Raw genomic sequence first — 22,226 nt, 5'->3', positions numbered from 1 at the left:
TGAAATCAGTAGGATGAAGGTTTTTTAAAAACAATGAAGTCTTAAATCATTAGATTTTAAAGTGGGGTCTGGAGGTGGGAGACAGCTTATTTTTGCTGTGTAACATTTAGTACTTAACCATACATAATTATCCATGCAAGTTTTTTGTCCTAGGTGCAAGATTATATTTATTTGAGAGTATCAGGTGAACAAGTTTACATTTAAAGGCGAGAATTGTGTTAAGCATTTGGTATTGTCATTATAGTTTTAGTAAAACCATCAAGTTATCTCGATAGAGTTTGAAACTAAGCTCTTTGGTGGACTGCTACTGTTTATTAAGTAGGTATCACATTTCTATAGCAAGACATAGTTGAGTTTTGTAAATCTACTTGTATTTTGAAGGATTGAAGTGTGAAAATTATTTGTCTTTTGGCAGTCTTTCTGAATAGAGAGCGTGCATGAGCAAGTTTGCATTGCAATTAATAGGTGAAAATTGCTGAGCACCTACGTAACTAAAAAGGAGGTGATGAATTAGGTTACAGAATTAGTTTTGTCCACCCTTTACCTGTATACTCCATTATTTGATTTTTGCCAGCATTCAGCATGCTTTTTCTGTAAAGGACCAGTAAATAGTAATTATTTTAGCCTTTGCGGCCAGGATGCAAAATTGAGGATATTATGTAGGTACTTAATATTAAAAGAAAGAAAAAATTTACAGTTTTTTAAAATTTCAGTCCAAAATGTCAATCTGTAATTTTTTGTTGATAAAAATACAACAATATAAGATAGAACATTTTGTAATACAGGCCTACTAATGAGAAATGAGAATTTTATTTTTGTGAGGGTAGGGGAGATAACACTTAGCTGAATTGGGGTTCAGAGTTAGTGTTTTCTATAATCAAATCAATTGCTAATGTTTATCTGTAAAAACCATTCTTACCTTCCGGGCTGTACAAAAACAGGTGATAGGCCAGATTTGACCATGGTCCATAGTTTCCTCACCCTTGATTTATTCTATAAAACTAGTAGAATTCGACTAACTGTTTTGTTTCATCAAAGCTTTTTTTTTTTTTTTTTTTGAGACAGAGTCTTGCTCTGTTGTCTAGGCTGGAGTGCCGTGGCGCAATTTTAGCTCACTGCAATCTTCGCCTCCCAAGTTCAAGCAATTCTGCCTCAGCCTCCTGAGTAGCTGGGATTACAGGCGTGTGGCACTACGCCCAGCTAATTTTTGTATTTTTAGTAGAGACAGGGTTTCACCATGTTGGTCAGGCTGGTCTCAAACTCCTGACCTCATGATCCGCCTGCCTTGGCCTCCCAAAGTGCTGGGATTACAGTCGTGAGCCACCGTGCCTGGCCATCAAAGCATTTTTAATATAGAAGGTCAGTTGAGTTGCTGCCTAGGATGCAACCTGATCTTAATTTACAAAGTTATTAAATTATTATAAAATAAGTTTGCATTCATAGATTAAAAAGTGCACATTTATTTTATTATTATTATTTTTTTTGAGATGGAGTTTCGCTCTTGTTGCCCAGGCTGGAGTGCAATGGTGCAATCTTGGCTCACTGCCACTTCCACCTCCTGGGTTCAAGTGATTCTCCTGCCTCAGCCTCCCCAGTAGCTGGGATTACAGGCATGCGCCACCATGCCTGGCTAATTTTGTATTTTTAGGAGAGATGGGGTTTCTCCATGTTGGTCAGGCTGGTCTTGAACTCCTGACCTCAGGTGATCTGCCCACCTCGGACTCCCAGAGTGCTGGGATTACAGGTGTGAACCACCGCGTCCTGCTAAAAAGTATACATTTAAAATCTAAGTTCCATTTTCCCGTCATGTTTATTAATTTGTCCCATTGCAGGATATGTTTCTGTTGTCTGCATGGGTAGAGATAATTTTAAAAGCTTGGTTAAGTAAAAACTGATTTTCTTAATTATTGCCCTTTAGGTTAAAAAAAAAAAAAAAGTCTTTGGGGAATTTTTAAGCAATCTGCCAGCCAAGAAACAAATTTAAGTTCCACCTAGTTTAGTTCCTACAGAAGTGGGTAGGAATAGGCTAGGCATGGTGTTTCAGACCTGTAATTTCAGCATTTTGGGAGACTGAGTTGGGAGGATTGCTTGTGTAACATTTAGTACTTAACCATACATAATTATGAATGCAAGTTTTTTGTCCTAGGTGCAAGATTATATTTATTTGAGCATATCAAGTGAACAAGTTTACATTTAAAGGCGAGAGTTATAGGTCAACCCTGGCAACATAGCGAGACCCTGTATCTACAAAAAGTTAAAAAAATTAGCTGGGCGTGGTGGCTCATGACTGTAGTCCCAAATACTCAGGAGGCTGAGGCAGGAGGATCACTTGAGCCCAGAAGTTCGAAGGTTGCTATGAATGTGCCGGTGCACTCTAGCCTGGGCAGTAGAGGGAGACCGTGTCTCAAAAAAAAAAAAAAAAAGTATGGGAATCGTTTAATCATCTTGTTAGATGCCTGATCTTATTACTTATTAGGACTAATTAAGAAATTAAAGCACAACTCATTTGCTGTTGTCTTCAGCGTAGTTGGTGACTTTGGAAGGTGGCAGATTTAGCCCAGTGATTGTCGTCTTTTCTCAAAATGTTTTCAGAACTCCTTTTTTACTATTACAACAACATAATATCCATTGTTGGAATAAGCATATCACTCCCTTTAAAGTCATACTCTCAGTCGTGATATTAATTCAGGTATATTTATTAAAGTCAGCTTGGGCTTTACTCTTTCTAGAAGTATTCAACTTCTGTAGGCTAACACTGCCCCAACAAAATAGAAATATAGGTCACGAGAAGGGCATCTTTTATTGAATCCATTTTGCTAGATTTTGTGTAAGCTGTTTCTGAAGTCTCCCAAGAAAATTTTCTGAAATTTCTTGAATTTTTAAATATTCTCCTTTTTGATGGCGTTTTGATAATTATTTCCTTCTTTAAATCTGACCTACAGTAACATTACCTTTCTAAAGAACAGAAATACTTGGTGTTGGGGGAGGAGTGGCTTTTATATAGTTGCTTATGAGGTTTGTTTTGTTTTTTTCCTCAGGAAGGCTGGGTTGCTTTTGTGATCTTAATCTGTTTCAAATGGTTAATATTCAATTCTATTCACTTCTCCTGTATACAGCTTCATAAAGGTAGACGAGATGAACCTTAGAATGTACAGTCTTTTTCTGCAGACAGAATTTCTTAATCATTACATAAACATTATTCTGAAAAGTTTTCAGTAATTTCATGGTCCTCCTCAATAGTAACTTTCAGTATTTATACTGAATAGCTCTTTGCAACTAGCCTGAAAGAGTCCTTTATTTTTGTTCTTTTTTCTCTCTTATCTGTGGAGATTGAAAATATATTGCCATCCTTCAGAAAGCACTTCTTACTATACTCTATTGGATGAAACTTTAATATTGAAGTTTTCAGTAACTCTAAAGGTAAAGAGAGAAGCTTTTTTTTCCCTTAAGATCTTCACTATGCAGGCTCTTCTCATTCACTTGAAATATAGATTGTATCAATTCTGCTCTAATATCAGTAGTTTACTATAATATATTTACATTAACATTTCTCTACTGATAATTTTTACAGTAGTTGAATACAATAAATAGCTCTTTTTTGGCCAGGCATGGTGGCTCACACCTTTAATCCTAGCACTTTGGGAGACAGGGGTGGATAGATCACCTGAGGTCAGGAGTTCAAGACCAGCCTGACCAACATGGTGAAACCCTGTCTCTACTAAAAATGCAAAAATTAGCCAGGCGTGGTGGTGCACACCTGTAATCCCAGCTACTCGGGAGGCTGAGGCAGGAGAATTGCCTGAACCCGGGAGGTGGAGGTTGCAGTGAGCCGAGATCACGTCATTGTACTCCAGCCTGGGCAACAAGAGTGACACTCCCATCTCAAAAACAAAACAAAACAAACAACCAAAAAAAAACAAACAAAAAAAGCTCTTTTTGAGGAATGAGATTATTCGTAATTTTTGGTGTCTGCATTCAAGCATTATAAAGTAATAAATTGATGTGGAATACATTTGGCTTTTCAAGTCCTAAAGAGGAAGGGACTATATGAGTATCAAGAGAAACATTTTTTCTAATTAAATTATATATGGGTATAGATTTTTAGACTCTATCTCTAGAACATGTCATAGACCACCTTAAGAACTAAGATGAGGCTTGTTTTACAATCCATTCATTCTTTAATTGCTTTGAGAAGTTATACTTAAGTTTCTATTTTTTTGGGAAATAGCTTTTTTCTCTTAAACTTGTGAAGTTAAAAGCTAATAGTTTTATTACGATTTGATGGATCATTCCCTAACTTCAAAATTTTTTCATGATGTCAACAACCATCTCTTTAATATGACATACCATTGAGCTTTAGGCTTTGCTGATAATCTTTGAGGATACCTTATGAACTTCAAATATATTTTATAGAATATTTCTTTTTTCATGTGATGGTGCTAGTACATATTTGTTGTGTTGCTTAGTAGACGTATTAAGTGTTTCAGAATACACATAATTTATATTTGTTTGGCTTAATTCAACAGATACTTGAATACCTACCAAGTATAAGGCACTGTGCCAGCCCTGCATAGCTTTCCTTGAAGAAGAGCAATTACTGCCCTTCAGGAGTGTATAATCTAGTAGGAGAAATAAAATATTTACATGAGTTTTACATGTAGGAAACTGAATGAAAACTAAGTGTCAAAATAAATATAAACCAAGTACCATGGGTAAGGAGAAATCACTGGTTTGGGAATAATTGGGTAAAAGGTTTAATGAAAACAAGTTAGCGTTTTAGATGGGGCTTGAAGGCTTGTGTGCTGTATTATACACCGTCTCCATAGTATTCATTGTTATGGCTAATCATCCATAATTTATCTTACTAAAAATAATCAAAATCTGATTTCCATCTTGCCTATTAGAGTGACAATAAAGTATAATTTGTTTCTTTTTCCCAGTTGAGAAGTGATTATTTTGTTTATCTGTTTCTTCCAGGAAAACATTTAAAGTTGATGATATGTTATCAAAAGTAGAGAAAATGAAAGGAGAGCAAGAATCTCATAGGTAAGATAACCTATCAGTTTACATTAAGTGATATACTTCAGGAAAGAGGAAAAATTACAGTGATCATTTTCCTAGTGATCACCTTGATATAAGGAGTTAGAAGGAATCTTAGAGGTCAGTTTGGTCCAAACTCACACACAAGTCAGAAATTAATTTCTGTAGCATTACTGGCAGAGAATACTTAAGCTGTGGCTTGAATACCTCCAGTGTAGTTGTATTTATTATTGTTTATCTTTATTACCAGTTTCTTCCATTTTGAGCGAAACCTCTGACTTCAGCCGTTGGTCTTAACTCTACCACCTCATTTAAAGAGGGATACTCACATTTATAGTATATGTGCTAGGTACTGTGGCAGGGACTTCACAATATCACGTATCTTGTAAGTTATTCTGAAATATGAGAGGGGTTCTCTTTTTTTCCATCTTTTTCTTCTCATTTAAATCTGTCAGGCAACATAGTCATAACTTTTCTTTTATATTTGAAATATGTTTCTCACATAGTTTTAGAAACGTGAACATTTGGACAGAATCTACTTATTGTACATTATCAAATATATACCTAGAATGAATCCCTAAATATTCTGACTAGTCTAATAATATCTGTCTACTCTAGATAGTATGCTTCTGTTTATTTTTTGATATGTAAACTTTATTTTTTGATATTTTTGATAGAAAATTGAATAGTCTAAAGAGAAACAGCAGCTTGGGTGGTGTTTGTTCATTCATTAACTACCTTTAGAGAGAATGCAGAACTAAAAATATTAGATTCTTGAAAAAATAGAGTTGGAAAATTTGTCACTGCATTTTTCTTTTCCTCCTAGTTTTAAATCACAGCTTACGAATTTAGATAGGATATACACTTAATGATGCATCATTTATGCATCTCATTGTTTTCCCATTGTTTTGTTGACTGGTAAAAGACTTCCTTTTTTTCAGTTTGGCTTCCTTACATTTTAAGTTTGGCTTTGGAATTAAGTGATTTTTTTACTTGGATTGTAAAATGATATTTTTTATTTTATATCCTGCAATCTTGTGGGGTTGAAGTATAATTTATATTTCCATGTCTAGGCAATCCTGACTTGTAAATAAACTGTGATAGTCCATTCTAGAAGCTGAGATGCTGAATTGTTACCTGTTATATCTGTTACTGCCCAGGGAGGACCCTATAAGATAGAACTGAGAATATTCCCAGTGCACACACATTTTTCTTTACTAGAATTTATATTCCAGATTTTTGTCTGGTCACCCACCCTAGACAGAGCTCTTGGGATCCTCAGGGCCTTTCTTACTTAAAATACAGACTGTAGTAAGATCCTGGTCTGACCTCCCTGCTTCTTTTCTCCTGACCACATTAAAAGTTTGCCCTATAGTCATTTCAGGGTTCAAGTGAGAAGGAAGCATGAACCAACAACAAGAACACTTGACCCTTTTCTTCATCTTCCTCATCAAGGTTTACCTTCACTACTAAACCCTATTACTATCTCATTGTGACATTGGGTTTGAAATTACAGAGCTTCCCTAAGTAAGAGTGTGTGGGAGATACATACTGTTCAATTCTCTCTGAACAATTGTTTCACCAGTAATTTTGTTCCTTTTGACCCGGTGGGTTCAATAGCAACTCAAAGATTAAAATCAGAGGGTTACATAAATTCCTGCTTGTAGTTTTGGAAGAGTATTTTTTCAGTCTTTAGGGTCTAGCTAGGACCAGTGAGTTGGCCATTTAAGCCTCTCAAGATTCTTATGAATGTCTCAGTATTGCTCCCAGAGGCACTAAGATGAATTAAGAAAGTGTATCATTTTAAGTTTACTGCTAAGACCCTACATTATTAACTTTCTTTAATCTATTTCTTTTTTTTTGAGATGGAGTCGTGCAGTGGTGCTATCTCAGCTCACTGCAACTGCCACCTCCTGGATTCAAGCAATTATCCTGCCTCAGCCTCCCAATTACCTAGGATTACAGGCGCCTGCCACCACACCCAGCCTTTTTTTTTTTTTTTTTTTTGAGACCTAGTCTCCCTCTCGCTGAGGCTGGAGTGCAGTGGCGCGATCTTGGCTCTACAGCCTCCACCTCCCGGGCTCAAGCGATTCACCTGTCTCAGCCTCCTGAATAGCTGGGAATACAGACGTGCACCACCACACCCAGCTAATTTTGTATTTTTGGTAGAAACAGTTTCACCATGTTGGCCAGGCTGGTCTTGAACTCCTGACCTCAAGTGATCCACCTGCCTTGGCCTCCTGAAGTGCTGGGATTACAGGTGTGAGCCACCAAGCCTGGCCAATTTTTGTATTTATTTATTTATTTATTTTGAAATGGAGGTTTGTTCTTGTTGTGCAGGCTGGAGTGCAATGGCGTGATCTCTGCTCACTGCAACCTCTGCCTCCCGTGTTCTCCTGCCTCAGCCTCCCAAGTAGCAGGGATTACAGGTGCCCGCCATCACACCCAGCTAATTTTTTCTTGAACTCCTGACCTCAGGTGATCTGCCCACCTCAGCCTCCCAAAGTGCTGGAATTACAGGCATGAGCCACTGCGCCCAGCCTCCTTTAATCTATTTCTTATTTCAAATCAAGGTAATCTTATTTTTCTCCTAAACCTATCACACAGGGTTGTAAGAAGGACCCTAAACACCAGTATATGATGCCAGCAGTATAAATATTTGCTTCTAAAATCTATTGTCAAATTCTTAAAAGATAACACAGGCCGGGCATAGTGGCTCACACCTATAATCCCAGCATTTTGGTGGCTGAGGTGGGTGGATCACTTGAGGCTAGGAATTTGAGACTGCCCTGGCCAACAGGGGAAAACCCTTTCTCTACAAAAAACACAAAATTCAACCAGGCAAGGTGGTGTACACCTGTAATTCCAGCTACTTGAGTGACTGAGGCAGGAGAAGCCCTTGAACCCGGGAGGCAGAGGGTGCAGTGAGCTAAGATTGTGCTACTGCACTCCAGCCTGGGCAAGATGTGACTCTGTCTCAAACAAAGAAAAAAGATGATAAATCTTTGTTGTTCCATAACATTAGTTAGTAGAAGTTAATATCTTAAATCATACACAAAAGTATCTCTCCTCCATTTATATTCTTTTTTCTTTTTTTTTTTTTGAGATGGAGTCTCGCTCTGTCATCCAGGCTGGAGTGCAGTGACGCGATCTCAGCTCACTGCAGGCTCTGCTCCCCCGGGGTTCACACCATTCTCCTGCCTCAGCCTCCCGAGTAGCTGGGACTACAGGTGCCCACCACCTCGCCCGGCTAATTTTTTGTATTTTTAGTAGAGACGGGGTTTCACCGTGTTAGCCAGGATGGTCTCGATCTCCTGACCTCATGATCCGCCCATCTCGGCCTCCCAAAGTGTTGGGATTACAGGCGTGAGCCACCGCACCCGGCATACATTCTTTGTACTATTTCAGTTTGACTGGGTCCCGGATCTGTACAGGTCTAGTCTGGGAGTCTTCCACTAGAATTCATGTTCTTTTAGCACTCCAAAGTTATAGTTTGTCTGCTCCTGAGCCCAATATATTTCATTCCTCAAAGTTCAAGGGGTATCAAGATAAAAGTACCATAGTAGTATAGCCCAAAAGTTAGTTTAGTCAAATAAATGCCTGAGTTTATTATGACATTTGTAGTAATTTATAAACTAAACCAAGATATGAGCATTATCTGTTCAAAAGAAGTTGGTGTTTCAGGGTCTTTTATATTTTAGACCTACAGTTGTCTTAAGTCACTTGCAGAAACTTGTTGGTGGAAGGAGCTGATAGAAAAACATGGGCTATTAAATGGTTATTCTTTTTTTTTTTTTTTTTGAGACGGAGTCTCGCTCTGTCACCCAGGCTGGAGTGCAGTGGCGCCATCTCAGCTCACTGCAAGCTCCGCCTCCCAGGTTCACACCATTCTCCTGCCTCAGCCTTCCGAGTAGCTGGGACAGGTGCGTGCCACCACGCCTGGCTAATTTTTTGTATTTTTAGTAGAGACAGGGTTTCACCATGTTAGCCAGGATGGTCTCGATCTCCTGACCTTGCAATCCACCTGCCTTGGCCTCCCAAAGTGCTGGGATTACAGGTGTGAGTCACCGCGCCCAGCCTTTTTTTTTTTTTTTTTTTTTTTGAGACAGAGTCTCACACTGTCGCCCAGGCTGGAGTGTAGTGGTGCGATCTTGGCTCACTGCAACCTCCATCCCCCAGGTTCAAGTGATTCTCCTGCCGCAGCCTCCCTAGTAGCTGGGATTATATGCATGCCCTACCACGTGCGACTAATTTTTGTATTTTTAGTAGAGACAGGGTTTCACCATGTTGGCCAGGCTGGTGTCAAACTCCTGACCTCAAGTGATCCTTCCACCTTGGCCTCTCAAAGTGTTGCAATTACAGGCGTGAGCCACTGCTCCCAGCCTTCTTTTTCTAAGAGACAGGGTCTTGCTCTGTTGCCCAGGCTGGAGCGCAAGTGGCTGCTCACTGCAGCCTCTAACTCCTGGCCTCAAACCATCCTCCTATCTTAGCCTCCTGAATAGCTAGGACTACAGGTGCATGCCACCATGCCTGGCTAATTTTTAAATTTTCGTAGAGGCAGGATCTTGCTATGTTGCCCAGGCTGGTCTCAAACTCCTGGCCTCAAGTGATCCTTTCAAATTGGCTTCCCAAAGTTCTGGGATTACAGATGTGAGCCCCCACGCCTGGCCTTTATTTTCTTTACAGAAGGTCTGATATAATGCCTTACATCCTTTCCAACTCTTGTTTCTGGTACTCCAGTTTTGAATTTTTCATGGATTTTGACTAGGCACTATGGCTGATTAGAATAAATCTCTTGCCTTTGTGTAGTTGTATATGCTAGCAGGATTCTAGGGATTCTTACGCGGTCCTACCAATTTTGGAATTATCTTTTTTTTGTTGCTGTTTTTTTGAGATGGAATGTAGCTGTGTCGCTCAGGCTGGAGTGCAGTAGCGCCATCTCGGCTTACTGCAACCTCCTCTTCCCGGGTTCAAGCAGTTCTCATGCCTCAGCCTCCTGAGTAGCTGGGATTACAGGCATCTGCCACCACGCCCAGCTGCTTTTTGTATTTTTAGTAGAGACAGGGTTTTACCATGTTGGTCAGGGTGGTCTTGAACTCCTGACCTCAAGTGATCCGCCTTCCGTGGCCTCCCAAAGTGCTGGGATTACAGGCGTGTGCCACCGTGCCTGTCCCCAGTGTTGGAATTCTCTGGTAACAACTCTTGAGTGCTGAGTGCATCTCCATGGACTAAAATGCATCATGAAAAGACTTTTAAATCTGAGTTGCTTCCGAGTGTTGACCAGGGCCAAACGAAGCAAAATGTCACTTCTCTCTTGCCCTTATTCCTCTTCTATTCCTGGTCTTCTGTTAGCTGGAGAAAAATCCCCTCAAAGGATACCCGAATTAGAACTTTTATTAGGTTATTTTCAAGCATATATTTTTATTTTTTGAGACAAAGTCTTGCTCTGTCACCCAGGCAGGAATATAGTGGCATGATCTTGGCTCACTGCAACCTCCGCCTCCCAGGTTCAAGCAGTTCTCCAGCCTCAGCCTCCCCAGTAGCTGGGATTACAGGCACCTGCCACCACACCTGGCTAATTTTTGTTTTTTGTTTTTTCCAGTAGAGACAGGGTTTCACCTATTGGCCAGGCTGCTCTCAAACTCCTGACCTCAGGTGATCCACCTGCCTCGACCTCCCAAATTGCTGGGATTACAGGTGTGAGCCACCATGCCTGGCCTTATTTTTATTTTTTGAGGCAAGCTCTCACTTTGTCACCAAGGCTGGAGTGTAGTGGCACAATGATAGGTCACTGATGGATTGAACTCGTGGACTAAAGGGATCCTCCTGCCTCAGCCTCCTGAGTAGCTGGGACTACAGGCATGTACTGTCGCACCTCACTAATTTTTTGAATTTTTGTAGAGTCAGGGTCTCACCATCTTGCCCAGGCCAGTTTTGAACTCCTATCCTCAAATGATCCTCCCACCTCGACATCCTGAAGTGCTGAGATTACAGGAATGAGCCCCCCATGCCCAGCCTCAATTTTTTTTTTTTTTTTTTTTTTTTTTTGAGACTGAGTCTCGCCCTGTCGCCAGGCTGGAGTGCAGTGGCGCGATCTCAGCTCACTGCAACCTGTAACTCCTTGGTTCAAGCAATTCTCCTGCCTCAGCCTCCCAAGTAGCTGGGATTGTAGGCACGCGGTACCACGCCCAGCTAATTTTTGTATTTTTAGTAGAGAAGGGGTTTAACGATGTTGCCTGGGATGGTCTCGATCTCCTGACCTTGTGATCCACCCGCCTCAGCCTCCCAAAGTGCTGGGATTACAGGTGTGAGCCACCGTGCCCAGCTCATTTTTATTTTTAGTAGGTTGATAAATCAATGTGCCTTTTTTGACTATTTATTTATTTTTGAGACGGAGTCTTGCTTTGTTGCCCAGGCAAGAGTGCAGTGGTGCCATCTTGGCTCACTGCAACCTCCACCTCCTGGGTTCAAGCTATTCTCCTACCTCAGCCTCCTGAGTAGTTGGGATTACAGGCACACACCACCACGCCCGGTTAATTTTTGTATTTTTGGTAGAGACGGGGTTTCACCATGTTGGTCAGGCTGGTCTCGAACTCCTGACCTCGTGTTCTGCCCACCTCGGCCTCCCAAAGTGCTGGGATTACAGGCGTGAGCCACCGCGCCCAGCCGACTTTTTGTTTTTGATGCAACCTAAGCTTTTGAATTAGTAACCTTCCTTTTCTAAACCTCCCCCTTTTTAAGCATTTATTTTTACAATAAGAGGGCCTGCATCTATATTCTTGGGGGCGCGTTTCGTTTCCGTAGTGTGCAAATGTCCTAGGCACTATACTAAGCCCTCGGGTATATAATGGTGAACAAAATGGATGAAGGCCCTGCCTTTATGGAGCTTAGTGTTTAGGGGAGAAAGACATAATCATTTAATAAATATGAAATAAGTGCTGGGAAAGAAAAGCATAAGAAAACTGTGAGTGTATAAAACAGGAGAACCAGCTTTCATTTGAGGTGTTAGATTTGGGAATAATGATGATCAGGGAAGGCATCTCTGAAGAAATAAGCTGAGATTTGAAAGAAGTGTACAGAAGTAAAATGGGGTGGGAGGATGAACAAATAGGTGGTTCTAGTTAAAGGGAATATTACGTACACAGCATTTGATGCCAGAGTAGCTATGTAGAAAGAGCAAGTCTCCTTGAGAGTGGTATGAGAAGAAGCTGGAGCAGATGGCCAGGGCCAGACAGTGCATTGTCTTCAAGGTAATTTAAGGATATTGGTCTTAAGAAAGTCGTTCGTTCGTTCTTTTTTTTTTTTTCTCTAAGAGGTGGGGTCTTGTTCTGTCACCCACACGGGAGTGCAGTGATACGTTCATAGCTTACTGCATCCTCGAACTTCCAGGCTCCATTGTCTTATTTTATTTTTTATTTTACTTTTTAGAGATGAGGATTTGCCCTGTCACTGAGGTGGCAGTACAGTGGTGTGATCATGGCTCAACTACAGCCATGAACTCCTGGGCTCAAGTAACCCTCCTGCCTTAGCCTCCTGAGTAGCTGGGACTACAGGCACGTACTACCATGCCCCACTTATTTTATTTTATTAAAAAAAGTTTTTTTAGGAGACAGGGTCTCACTTCATCACCCAGGGTGGATTGCAATTGTGCGATCATGACTCACTTTACCCTTGACCACCTGGCCTCAAATGATCCTCCTGCCTCAGCCTACCGAATAGCCTAGGACCACAGGCGCAATATACCATGCCTGGATGATTTTTTAAAATTTTGTAGCCGGGCATGGTGACTCATGCCTGTAGTCCCAGCACTTTCGGAGGCCGAGGCGGGCGGATCACGAGGTCAGGAGATTGAGAATAGCCTGACCAACATGGTAAAACCCTATCTCTGCTAAAAATACAAAAATTAGATAGGCAGAGTGTCGTGCACCTGTAATCCTAGCTATTCAGGAGGCTGAGGCAGGAGAATCGCTTAAACCTGGGAGATGGAAGTTGCAGGGAGGCGAGATTGAGCCATTGCACTCCAGCGTGGGCGACAGAGCGAGACTACATCTCAAAAAAACTTTAATAGTAGAGATCCATTGTCTTGTCATGTTGCCCAAGATGGTCTCAAACTTCTGGCCTCAAACAGTCCTCCTGTCTCAGCCTCTCAAAGCATTGAGATTACAAGTGTGAACCATTACACCCAGCCTGTTGTTTTTAAAGTTGTGTATTATTATTATTATTTTTTGAGACGGAGTCTCGCTCTGTCACCCAGGCTGGAGTGCAGTGGCGCGATCTCGGCCCACTGCAAGCTCTGCCTTCCCGGGTTCACGCCATTCTCCTGCCTCAGCCTCCTGAGTAGCTAGGACTATAGGCGCCTGCCACCACGCCCGGCTAATTTTTTGTATTTTTTAGTAGAGATGGGGTTTCACCGTGTTAGCCAGGATGTTCTCAATCTCCTGACCCCGTTATCTGTCCGCCTTGGCCTCCCAGAGTGTTGGGATTACAGGCGTGAGCCACCGCGCCCAGCCAATATTACTATTTTTTTGAGAGGGAGTCTCACTCTGTCGCCAGCAGTCTCGACTCACTGCAACCTCCGCCTCCTGGGTTCAAGCAGTTTTCCTGCCTCAGCCTCTGGAGTAGCTGGGACTACAGGCGTGCGACACCATGCCTGGCTAATGTTTTGTATTTTAGTAGAGATGGGGTTTCACCATGTTGGCCAGGATGGTCTTGATCTGACCTCGTGATCGGCCCGCCTCAACCTCCCAAACTGCTGGGATTACAGGCATAAGCCACCGCACCCAGTCAGTTTTTAAATATATATAGTTATTGTTTCTGCATTGTTCTGTTTCTTCTAACATCAGACCATTAGTACATATGATGGTTAGGATTGTAATCTGAGTTCCAGGAGCAGGATGCTGCTCTTTGGTCACTTCAGAACCTCGAGATACCACCGAAAACCCTCCCTACCCACCTCAGCTATTATTGCACTTCTCGCCTAGTATTGTGGTATGTAAAAAAGTCATTAAATTCTTAAATTATTTATTTTATTTTCTCTCTCTATATATAGTGTGTGTATATACATATGTGTATATATATGTATATATGTGTATATATGTTTTTTGGTTTTTTGAGACAGTCTCATTCTATGGCCCAGCAATGTCGCCATCTAGGATCACTGCAACCTCTGCCTCCCAGGTTCAGGGGATTCTCATGCCTCAGCCTCCCAGGTAGCTGGGATTATAGGCGTGTGCCACCACGCCCAGCTAATGTTTGTATTTTTAACAGAGACTAGGTTTCACTGTGTTAGCCAATCTGGTCTTGAATTCCTGACCTCAAGTGATCCACCCACCTCGGCCTCCCAAAGTGCTGGATTACAGGCCTGTGCCAGCGTGCCCGGCCTTATTTTATTACTATTATTATTTCTGAGATAGAGTCTTGCTCCATTGCCCGGGCTGGAGTGCAGTGGCACGATCATGGCTCACTGCAGTCTCAACCTCCTGGGATGAAGAGATCCTCTCTCCTCAGCCTCTTGATTAGCTGGGACTACCTGGCTATGTTTTTTGTTTTTTTTTTTTCTCTTGGAGATGGAGTCTTGCTTTGTTGCCCAGGCTGGAGTGCAGTGGTGTGATCTCTGCTCACTGCAACCTCCACCTCCTGAGTTCATGTGATTCTCCTGTCTCAGCTTCCTGAGTAGCTGGGATTACAGACATGCACCACCATACCCGGATAATTTCTGTATTATTTTTATTTGATACAGAGTTTCTCTCTTCTTGCCCAGGCTGGAGTACAGTGGCATGATGTTGGCTCGCTGCAACTTCCACCTCCCAGGTTCAAGCGATTCTCCTGCCTCAGCCTCCTGAGTAGCCGGGATTACAGGCGCCTGCCACCACGCCTAGCTAATTTTTTTGCATTTTTAGTAGAGACAGGGTTTCACCAGGTAGAGCAGGCTGGTCTCGAATTCCTGTCCTCAGGTGATCTGCTCGCCTCAGCCTCCCAAAGTGCTGGGATTATAGCCGTGAGCCACTGCCCTCGGCCAGTTTTTGTATTTTTAGCAGAGATGGAATTTCACCATGTTGGCCAGGCTGGTCTCGAATTCTTGACCTCAAGTTATGCACCGGCCTCAGCCTCCCAAAGTGCTGGATTACAGGTGTGAGCCACTGCACCTGGCCCTGGCTCACCTTTTGTACTTTTTTTTTTTTTTTTTTTTGAGATGGAGTCTTGCTCTGTCGCCCAGGCTGGAGTGCAGTGGCACAATCTCTGCTCACTGCAAGTTCCGCCTCCCGGGTTCATGCCATTCTCCTGCCTCAGCCTCCCAAGTAGCTGGGACTTACAGGCGCCTGCCATCATGCCCGGCTAATTTTTTTGTATTTTTAGTAGAGATGGGGTTTCACAGTGTTAGCCAAGTTGTCTCAGTCTCCTGACCTCATGATCCGCCCACCTCGGCCTCCCAAAGTGCTGGGATTACAAGCGTGAGCTACCGCGCCCAGCCCCTTTTGTACTTTTTGTAGAGATGAGGTTTCACCATATTGCCCAGTGTGACCTCGAACTACTGAGTTCAAGTGATCTGCCCACTTTGTCCTCCTAAAGTGTTAGGATTACAGGCGTGAGCCACTGCATCCGACCTATTAAATTATTTTTAAGAGAACTATTGTATTAATGATTTTTTCCTACTTTTCTATTTTGTACATTTAGCTGCATTTTAAAATCTTTAGGTTGGCCAGGCATGGTGACTCACTCCTGTATCCCAGCACTTTGGGAGGTCGAGGCAGGTGGTTCACTTGAGGTGAAGAGTTCGAGAGCAGCCTGACCAACATGGTGAAACCCCATCTCTACTAAAAATACAAAAAATTAGGCCAGGTGCGGTGGCTCACGCCTGTAATCCCAACACTTTGGGAGGTCAAGGCAGGTGGATCATGAGGTCAAGAGATTGAGACTATCCTGGCCAACATGGTGAAACCCCGTCTCTAGTAAAAATACAAAAATTAGCTGGGCGTGGTGGCACGTGCCTGTATTTCTAGCTACTCGGGAGGCTGAGGCAGGAGAATTGCTTAAACCTGGGAGGTGGAGGTTGCAGTGAGCCGAGATTACACCACTGCACTCCAGCCTGGCTACAGAGTGAAACTCTGTCTCAAAAATAAATAAATAAATAAATAAATAATCAGCTGGGCATGGTAGCGTGCACCTGTAATTTCATCTACTCGGGAGGCTGAGGCAGGAGAATTGCTTGAACCCAGGAGGTGGAGGTTGCAGTGAGCAGATACCTCACCACTGCACTCCAGCCTGGGTGACAGAGGGAGACTCCATCTCAAAATAAATAAATAAATAAAATCTGTAGACTACCTCTTAGGTTGGTTGTGTGTCTTTCCCACCATTAATAAGATCTGATGTTTTCCCTTTCTTTTTTTTTAATACACTTTGCCTTGACTATAAGCTTTGAAGTTGTTTTCAAATTGTCATCTTTTCAGTCTTGAGTTTTTGTTCTTTTTTCAGAACCTGGCTGTACATTTCTTTTTGCGTACTTACTCTTGAAGGTGCCTCATCAGTTGCCACTTGAGCATATCTGATTCTTAAAAATTTGAGTATTCAAGAACAAATTGTAAAAATATTCCTTGTATAATTTTTGGTTTTGTAGTAATTCCTTTGTTTTCTTCACAGTACTTCTGCAGAGTGATCCATTTATAATTAATAGACACACACACATCATCTACCATTCAGCTTTATCTTCTCATTACATAGTGCATCTAACCCCTATATTTTGAGATCCTGGATTTCAGAATATTGGACTTGATGTAGACACGAGTTTCTCAGCTTTACATATCATAGGATAAAATGTATATAACAAAAGTTGAATAGCTAACATCTAACTATAGAAACCAAGTAGATTATCAGACTTGTCCTGTTTTGAGGTAATACTGCCATGCCCTTAAAATGAAGCCTTATTCCTGCCGCTAGCAGATTCATGTATATAAATTAGAGGCACTAATCTTGGTCTCCTCTTGTCATAAAAACTACTTCCTCTGTGGGATCTGGCTGTTCTTAAAATGGGAGGCTCTTCCTTGAATTAGATTTCAAAGTGTTAGTCTCTTATGAATTAGCTTAGCATCATTTTCTGTAGACTGTATCAGAACTGTCAGATGTTTGTGCTTGGAATGCTGAAATTTGCATCTCAAAATTTCAAATTCTCTACCTGACGACTTGTTATCATGTGTCTTACTTCCTGAGAAGATACAGGGAGCACATCACATAGATGAACTAAGTTTCTTATATCTTATTCTGTTCATCTAAACTAGATTTTTTTTGTGGCCTAAAACCAAATAGTCCTGACCAACCTTACATGTTTCTTTTCCTTCTGTTCATCTGGTCCAGCCTAACCAATTAAGATGTAGACAAAGTAGCTGCAAGAGAGGGGAGAGGGAAGGGAGAGAAAACTTTGCCCTTTTCCTTGGAACAAACCACCTATGGAAGGGATCATTGGTACACTTTATTCTAGGTACATATCAGAGTGTTTACTTTTTTTTTTTGAGATGGAGTCTCGCTCTGTTGCCCAGGTTGGAGTGCAGTGACGCAATCTCGGCTCACTGCAACCTCCGCCTCCCAGGTTTAAGTGATTCTCCTGCCTCAGCCTCCTGAGTAGCTGGGATTACAGGTGCCTGCCACCACGGCCAGCTAATTTTTGTGTTTTTAGTAGAGATGAGGTTTCACCACGTTGGTCAGGCTGGTCTCGAACTCCTGACCTTGTGATCTGCCCGCCTCAGCCTCCCAAAGTGCTGGGATTACAGGCGTGAGCCACTGTGCCCAGCCAGAGTGTTTACTTTTAGGTGAGGAAGGGGAAATCATGCATAGCAAGTCACATTCCCAATGTCACCTTTATTTATTATTTATTTATTTATTTTTGAGACTTTCTCTGTCACCTAGGCTGGAGTGCAGTGGTGTGATCTTGGCTCACTGCAAAGTCCGCCTCCCAGGTTCAAGCTATTTTTCTGCTTCAGCCTTCTGAGTAACTGGGATTACACGCAGGTGTCACCACGCCCGGCTAATTTTTTGTATTTTTAGTAGAGACAAGGTTTCACCATGTTGGCCAGGCTGGTCTCCAACTCCTGACCTCAAGTGATTCCCCCTGCCTCCTTCCCAAAGTGCTGGGATTATAGGTGTGAGTCACCGTGCCTGGCCCCAATGTTGCCTTTTAAAATCGGTTAATTGAAATTTAGAATTCTTTCTCAAAGTCCGGGCATGCTGGCTCACCCCTGTAATCCTAGCACATTGGGAGGCCAAGGCAGGTGGAGTGCCTGAGCTCAGGAGTTTGAGACCAGCCTGGGCAATACGACGAAACCTCTCTCCACTAAAAAATACAAAAAATTAACTGGGCATGGCAGCATATTCCCATATTCATGGGAGCATATTCAGGAATAGCTATATTCAGGAGGCTGAGGCAGGAAAATGGCTTGAACCCTGGGAGGCAGAAGTTACAGTGAGCCGAGATCACGCCATTGAACTCCAGCCTGGGTGACAGAGCGAGACTCCGGCTCAAAAAAAAAAAATTCTTTCTCACAAAGAAACACTAGTATAATAATGGCTGGTTGGCTGGGCACAGTACTCATACCTGTAATCTCAGCACTGGGAGGCTGAGGCGGGTGGATCACCTGAGGTCAGGAGTTCTAGACCAGCCTGGCCAACGTGGTGAAACCTCATCTCTACTAAAAATAGGAAAATTAACCTGGCATGGTGGCGGGCACCTGTAATCCCTGCTACTCAGAGACTGAGGCAGGAGAATCACTTGAACCCAGGTGGGAGGTTGCGGTGAGCTGAGATCGCGCCACTGCACTCCAGCCTGGGCTACAGTGAGACTCCGTCTCGAAGCAAAACAAAACAAAAAAAGCTGGTTATACAGGCTATCCTATGTAAGGTATAATGTACCATTTAAAACTGTCTCAAATCACCTGTGGTGAAAGATCATTTTGTTTATTTGTTAATTTTCAGTGTGTTGTTAGTAGTATTCTCAATTTCTTGAGTTGTTATAGAATGGTAACATTTTTCCTAGTGACCTCAGTTTGTAGACAACATTTTAAGTAATACTGATTTAAAATATTCTCTGGGGTAAATAAATGTAAGATCTTTCTGGCATTTCAGAGTTGGAGCTTACCTTCACACTTCTCAGAAAAATAATGTAAATAATACTAATAGTACTGCAGTGTAATGGGCCATCATTCCTGACCTTTAAATTTGTATTACTCTAGGAGGACATTATCTTATTAAAAAAATTTGTTGGGTCACTTTCCCTAAGACACTGCTAGGTGCTAGGGACACTAATAAAAAGATGTATATGGAAAAATAGTGACTAAAAAGTGGTAAATAAGAGTGCTTGTAAAGGGATAAAGTGGTCATTTAGCTCTTGATTGATTGGGTTTAGGGTCTTTGTAGAAGAGGGAGAGAGTATTTTGCTGGATGCTTTATTAGTTTCTGCAAGCCTGACTGGGCACCGTGGCTCATGCCTATAATCGCAGCACTTGGGGAGGCTGAGGTGGGATGATCACTTGTGCCAAGAGTTCATTACCAGCCTGGGCAACATAGCGAGACCCTGTCTCTAAAAGAAAAAAAAAATAATTGAATTAAAACCTTAAACAGGCCAGGCGTAGTGGCTCATACCTGTAATCCCAGCACTTTGGGAGGCTGAGGCAGGTGGATCTCTTGATCTCAGGAGTTTGAGACCAGCCTGGGCAACATGGCAAAACCCTGACTCCACAAACATGCAAAAATTAGCCAGGCGTGATGGTGCATGCCTGTAGTCTCAGCTATTCTTGGAGGCTGAGGTGGGAGGATCGTTTGAGCCTGGAAGTTGGAGGTTGCAGTGAGCCTAGATTGTGCCACTGTACACCAGTCTGGGTGACACAATGAGACCCTGTCTGAAAGCAAAAAACAAAATCTTAAGCCTCACACTCTTTGTGAGACAAAATATCCTCATTTTATAGATAACAGACCACAGTGAATAAGTGGCACCAGAATTCAAACTTGGATTTTCTGACTCTATAAATTCGATTCTATTTTCGTATGTAAGGCTTTCGTAGAACAAGAAATGAGAACCATTTCAGCAGTTAGACAAAAGATTTGGTAGTTGGGGTCTCAGTAGATGTGGAGAAAGGAATGATAGATAAAAAGTAGATTCTTATGAAAGTTAATCTGGTCTTAGTATGTAGGTTTAATTGAAGCAACAGAGTAGGATAGATTTGTTGTGACTGGTGGGTTATCTTCTAATGTGAGAATTGTAGAATATTCCTCTTTCACTTATGTTTTGGGTTTTAGCTAATTCTGCTATGTAAGGTAGTATTTATGGAACTTTTTCTAGTATAATGCTGTCTTTTTAGTAAAATAGCATGTAGAAATTATCTGATTCATGTAAAAATGTTTATAATATATGAATTGCTTATACAGAATAGGTTTTTAAGACTCCTAATGTATACGATTTTTTGTTTGTTTGTTTGAGACAGAGTCTCACTCTGTCGCCCAGGCTGGAGTGCAGTGGCACAATCTTGGCTCACTGCAGCCTCCACCTCCTGGGTTCAAGTGATTCTGTCTCAGCCTCCTGAGTAGCTGGGACTACAGGCGCATGCCACAACACCTGGCTAATTTTGTATTTTTAGTAGAGATTGGGTTTCACCGTGTTAGCCAGGATGGTTCTTGATCTCCTGACCTCGTGATCCACTCGCCTCATCTCCCATCCCGCCTCATCTCCCAAAGTGCTAGGATTACAGGCATGAGCCACCACGCCCAGCTGATACTTAAGTTGGGGTGGTGGTTCTTAGGTTTTTTTCTTTTTTTTTTGAGACGGAGTCTCACTCTGTCGCCCATGCTGGAGTGCAGTGGCGCGATCTTGGTCACTGCCACCTCCGCCCTCCGAGTTCAAGTGATTCCTCCACCTTTTGAGTTCAAGCGATTCTCCTGCCTCAGCCTCCCGAGTAGCTGGGATTACAGGCACCTGCCACCGAGCCCGGCATTTTTTTTTTTGTATTTTTAGTAGAGACGGGGTTTCGCCATCTTGGCCAGGCTGGTCTTGAACTCCTGATCTCATGATCCACCCGCCTTGGCCTCCCAGAGTGCTGGGATTACAGGCGTGAGCCACCGCGCCTGGCCATTCTTAGTTTTTAACTTTGTATTTTTGCTTTCTCCCATCCAAGTACCAACCAGGCCCGACCCTGCTTAGCTTTCGAGATTTGGCACGTTCAGGGTGGTATGGCCATAGGCACCGGCCCTATGCTTTCTAACTCTGCTTGGACCCTTATAGTTCTACTCTTCCATAATAATTTTGTCCACTACTGATAGCATACTTTTTTGTTGTTTGTTTTTTGTTTTTTTGAGGCGGAGTCTTGATCTGTTGCCCAGGCTGGAGTGCAGTGATGCAGTCTTGGCTCACTGCAACCTCTGCCTCCTGGGCTCAAGTGATTCTCCTGCTTCAGCCTCCCAAGTAGCTGGGACTACAGGCACATGCCACCGTGCCTGGCTAATATTTGTATTTTTAGTAGAGATTGGGTTTCACCGTGTTAGCCAGGATGGTCTCCATCTTCTGATCTCGTGATCCTCCTGCCTTGGCCTCCCCAAATGCTGGGATTACAGTTGTGAGCCACTGCACCTGGCCCCTAGCATACTTTCTGTACTACTGTTCTAGAAATGCCCTTCAAAATCCCAACTCTATAGGTTTTTTTTTTTGAGACGGAGTCTCCCCCTGTTGCCCAGGCTGGAGCGCAATGGCGCAATCTCGGCTCACTGTAACTTCTGCCTGCTAGATTCAAGCGATTCTCCTGCCTCAGCCTCCTGAGTAGCTGAGACTACAGCCATGTGCCACCATACCCAGCTAATTTTTGTATTTTTAGTAGAGACGGGGTTTCACCATATTGGCCAGGCTGGTCTCGAACTCCTGACCTGGTGATCCCCTGCCTCGGCCTCCCAAAGTGCCAGGATTACAGATGTGAGCCACTGCACCTGGCCCACACTGTAGTTTTTTTAGCAGACAGTTTCATGGCCTACTTCACTAAGTAGATGGAGATATCCCCCCATCTTCCATGGAAATGTCTTTCTTACTTGCCTCTTATTTCTCTATCTTAGAAAAAGAGGAATCCAGTCGGGCTCGGTGGCTCAAACCTATAATCCCAGCTACTTGGGAGGCTGAGGCAGGAGAATCGCTTGAACTCGGAAGGCGGAGGTTGCAGTGAGCC

General features: G+C 42.6%; 1 protein-coding gene across 4 annotated transcripts in view; it reads left to right on the top strand.

Annotated features, from left to right (window-relative positions):
- Nucleotides 1-22,226, top strand: part of SUZ12 (SUZ12 polycomb repressive complex 2 subunit) — a 63,281-nt gene that overhangs the window by 5,656 nt on the left and 35,399 nt on the right. For 2 of the 4 annotated variants that reach the window (XM_054459914.2, XM_063656132.1), the window contains exon 4: nucleotides 4,978-5,046. The exons of 1 other annotated variant lie outside the window; for it this stretch is intronic. In XM_054459914.2, the coding sequence (XP_054315889.1) occupies nucleotides 4,978-5,046 (69 nt within the window). Of the gene's footprint in view, nucleotides 1-2,089; nucleotides 2,200-4,977; nucleotides 5,047-22,226 lie in introns of those variants that run through there. One more of the 4 variants, XM_054459919.2, reaches the window with a different exon arrangement.

The sequence above is a fragment of the Pongo pygmaeus genome, chromosome 19 (assembly GCF_028885625.2).
Source record: "Pongo pygmaeus isolate AG05252 chromosome 19, NHGRI_mPonPyg2-v2.0_pri, whole genome shotgun sequence".
Classification (NCBI taxonomy): domain Eukaryota; kingdom Metazoa; phylum Chordata; class Mammalia; order Primates; family Hominidae; genus Pongo; species Pongo pygmaeus.
This window is presented reverse-complemented; position numbering and strand designations above follow the sequence as displayed.